Source organism: Magnolia sinica, chromosome 14 (assembly GCF_029962835.1).
Source record: "Magnolia sinica isolate HGM2019 chromosome 14, MsV1, whole genome shotgun sequence".
In the NCBI taxonomy this organism is placed as follows: Eukaryota; Viridiplantae; Streptophyta; class Magnoliopsida; order Magnoliales; family Magnoliaceae; genus Magnolia; species Magnolia sinica.
The window spans coordinates 69,520,572-69,524,590 of NC_080586.1; the positions used below are offsets into that span (position 1 = coordinate 69,520,572).

General features: G+C 44.0%; 1 protein-coding gene across 1 annotated transcript; it reads right to left on the reverse strand.

The window, feature by feature from the left end:
• Positions 1-1,096: 1,096 nt before the first annotated feature.
• On the reverse strand, positions 1,097-2,619 carry LOC131226096 (probable aspartic proteinase GIP2). Its single transcript, XM_058221782.1, has one exon. It carries the CDS (start codon positions 2,552-2,554, stop codon positions 1,250-1,252), a length of 1,305 nt encoding a protein of 434 aa, XP_058077765.1. The 5' UTR covers positions 2,555-2,619; the 3' UTR covers positions 1,097-1,249.
• Positions 2,620-4,019: the final 1,400 nt, after the last annotated feature.

Below are 4,019 nucleotides of genomic sequence, written 5' to 3' on the forward strand. Positions count from 1 at the left end.
TGTAAGATCTGAACTCATGAAATCCCTTTGGCTGAACTTCTATCTTGATCTAAAATTTTGGTCTGCCGTGAAAAAATGAAATAGTTTTCTCCCTTGATTTGTCTCTCTTTTACCATGGCACCAATCTGGGAACACATATTGCATGTCACCAGGATATAATTGATGACTCGATTCTGTGGGGGCTCACAGGGATGTATGTGCTTCAACCATCGCAATCCAATCATTTTGTTACATGAGCCTAAAATTGAAGCATATCCCAAACTCAAGTTGACTACACCATACGAAATGGTTGGGATGATGACCTCCACCCACCGTTGAAATCTAACTAGGGCTACAATGATGTTTATTTGTCATGGAAACTATTAGCGAGAGAACGAAAAACATAAATATCAACTTATACAAAACTTCTTTGACTCCCAGGAAGTTTAACAAAGTAGGTATTCAATTACCTCTGTTTGTATAGTGTGGTTTACTTGAGCTTTGGATGTCTTTTTCCAACTCAACTCCCAATGAGCCGGAAAAATAAATGACTGTTTTGAATAAAACACATCCATCATGGTGGGCTCACCCCACGCAGTCAGGCCATGTGAGCTCTCGCAACAAAAGTTCCTGTAGTGGGAAGCTAGGTGGGGCCACTATGATGTTTGTGAGAAATCTATCCTGTCCATGATCTAAGACCAAAAAGAAGGTAGACGGTAGGCATTTCCTCCCCCAGTCTTCTTTCGTGTGCCGCATTTGAAATTTGAAATTTGCCTCTTGTTTAGTCTCATATTCTAAACAAGAGGCAAAATTGATGGATTTCTCACAGACATCACAGTGGACCCCACCTAGCTCCCAACATCAGGAATGGGGACGGGCACATCAATCAGCGTCCCCAATCAGTAACGACAAGTAGCACTATGCGGATCGGATAAAATTTTCCGTGATAGCAGAACATAGCAGTTAACACATTCCATGTCCGGTCAAATACAATCTAAAATCACTTTTCAAGAACTCTTTAAAAAAAAAAAAAAAAATTTAAGTGCTTTTGAGACTCACATGCTCTATACACTTTTCAAGAACCGTATGATCTCTCGGAGATAAAACAGGGGGTAAAAAACAAAAAAGACGTTACATTTCATTGTATAATATGCCAAAGTAATTTAACAAGTGGACCAGGCCGACACAAGAAATCAAGGCCGTTTATCCATAAGCTCATCATACAGTTTATCGAAACAAATCATCAAACAAATAGCAATATCATCATCCTTCAACCATTGGATGTAAAGTTGAAGTTGGCACATGTGGTTTGCCTGAAGAGAAGTGATGAGCTGAACCCTAGTCTTGAACTGGCCAGATCAAACTGTAGAAGATTATCCTCCAACTGGTGGCCCCCAATAACGATCGACGTTCTAGGGTTGGACCCACCATCAACGAATGCCAGACATGCCACGTCATCATTCACAGACACCATCGAATTCGCCCCCAAAATTCTCCAATACACACTCTCGCTCTGCAAAACAAGATCCACCGTCGGAACAACGACCCCCACTCGTGTGCTCCCAATGCTATTCGACCTAAAACACACATCGAAAGGCGCCACCGGCGCCACCGTAGTGATATTCATGGATTTAGCTTCTCTAATGAAATCTTCAGTGAAAGCCTTGTAGATGGAAGTTTCTAGAGCAGCGTAAGGATAAACGGTGCTGATTTTCGTACCACCGACACCATCGCTATCGAAGGACAGCAACGACGTATTCAGCAGGACTTGTTTTCCGTTGATCTTGATCGCCTTCACACCAACGAAGTACTCATCAGACGGCTCACCTTGCACTGAGCTTCTGGTGAGGAGGGGAGTGTACATAAGAGACTTGGAAACATCAACATTCGGAAGAAACATGTAAGGCCCATCGCCGAAGAATATCACACCGTTGGATGCCGTTGATGATGAAAGACAGATAGCGAATTTCCGATCGAAGTTAAATGCAGCGGCGAACTGCGAAGGGAGTGCAATTCGAGTTCGTCCCAGGCCTGCAATTCCTTTAACGCCGGTCGCGAGGCCTTGTAAGAGGAATGTGGGGGCACATGAGATGAGGAAGCGTGGAACGGTGACGATGGGACCGGGGCTCGAGCCATCCGTGGATTGGATGGAAACAAGATCTTCTGCAAGTTCGCCGCTGGTGCTTGTGTGGATGAAGGTGTTCTGCGGGGAGAGACTACATGCGTTGTTGTTGCAGCCAGGACGAGGTCCTGAGAAGCAATCGCCGCAGCTGTTAGCATTGGCTAATGAGCATTGGGAAGAACGGCAACGGGACGGACGGTAAGAAGATGACACGTAGCCTGAATCGCAATCAACCCAAAGGAATCGACCGCTGAGATCGATGACTAGCTTTACAGGGACAAGTGGGGTCCGTTGATTAATGTGGGCCACGTACTGGAGGGTCCTGGCGTCCTTGAGTACCGGAAGAACGAGGGCGTCTGGTTGGAATGATGTTTGGGCGTGGGTGAGAGAGATGAGAAGGAGAAAGAGAGGGGGGAAGAGAAAGAGAGGAGAGGAAGAAGAAGAAGCAGCCATGGAAGGGAATAGATTTTTGCTTGAAGTGGATAGAAATGGAGCAGAAAGAGATAGTGGTTTATAGCGGGTTGTTGCGTTGTGGGGCCTACCACTCTCTTTGTGATAGATCACAGCCCTTGCTTGTTCAGCTATCGGCAAGAATTCGTCTTGAGGTTTGACTAGGACTTTGAATCTGACATTTTCGTCTTGTACGCAGTGAGAGATAGTTCGGTTCTGTTTTTCCGCGTCTTTTTTTAAGTGGCTACGCGGCCCTCTACTTCCTAATAAAAGAGAGGAAACGTTTATGCTCAGGGCTTCTAATAGATGGATTAGATATCACTATGGGGCTAATAATAAGAATTCTTGGATCATTGGACAGTTGGCCCCACTTGCCGCTACTTGTGCACATATAAACCCAAACTATATCTTTCTTTTTACCAATCTAATTCCATGGCACGTGTCCTTTTCTGAGTTAAAATGGCATTTTAGCTCACAGTATGCACGCAAAAGAACCATCTCTCTTCCTTGAGTGCACACGCCTCGCACCTATAAAGTAGGAAATCATGTGGAAGATCAGCACCGCTCGTCAATCAATCCTAACAGTTCAGTGGCTAGATGTAGATAAAAAGGCCCTTTTGATCATCATGTGGGCTATACCTGTACGAATATAGGCAAATTGACATATATTAAAAGCTGCCGGCCCACTTCATGAAAATTGGCTGAGGCGTGACGTGGCGATCAGATCTGACTCATCTCCGCAATAGACATGTGCTGAGGAACGCTTCCGTACCTCGCGATACATATACCTACCGGTGTTACTTTTTCTACCTTGGGAAAAAGACTTTACATACATTAAATCCACACCGTCCATCAGGTACAGAATCCCTTTTTTTAACTTGGGGCCAAAAATCAGGCTGTCTAAATACTAATGTCGGCCACCTCAAAAAGTTTATTCCTAAATCCTCTAAATTCACATAATATGGCCCACCTAAGTTTTTAAATGCTATAATTTCCTAGGAATTCTGTAATTCTGGTGATTTACAGCAGATGAATGGATTGGATGGTATTTAAATACCACGATGACATCTAAAGAAATAATGGTGGGCATTCCGTCCAATGGTTGGCCTATTGTAGTTTTGGGTTAGGAAGATTTTTAAATGCAACGTTTAGCACGAAGCGTAAAAAGGATGGACGGCGCGGATCTCATGAAAATTCCATCCACGTGATTCTTGATTTTTGATTACGTGCGGCCCCGGCCGAACCCAACAAGATGCGGCCCTTACCGTGGGCCCACCTTGATGTATATGTATTATATCAACACCGTCCATACGTTTTTCCAGATCATTTTTGGGCATTATCTCAGAAATGAAGCACGTATAAATCTCAGGTGAATCATGCTACAGAAAGCAATGGTGACTAAAGGTCCACCATTAAAAACTTATTGTGGGCAACGAAAGTTTTAGATCAAGCTGATATATTTTTCCCT

Excerpts from the sequence above, each read along its gene's own strand:
- LOC131226096 (XM_058221782.1), bottom strand. The coding sequence starts at position 2,554 with ATGGCTGCTTCTTCTTCTTCCTCTCCTCTCTTTCTCTTCCCCCCTCTC.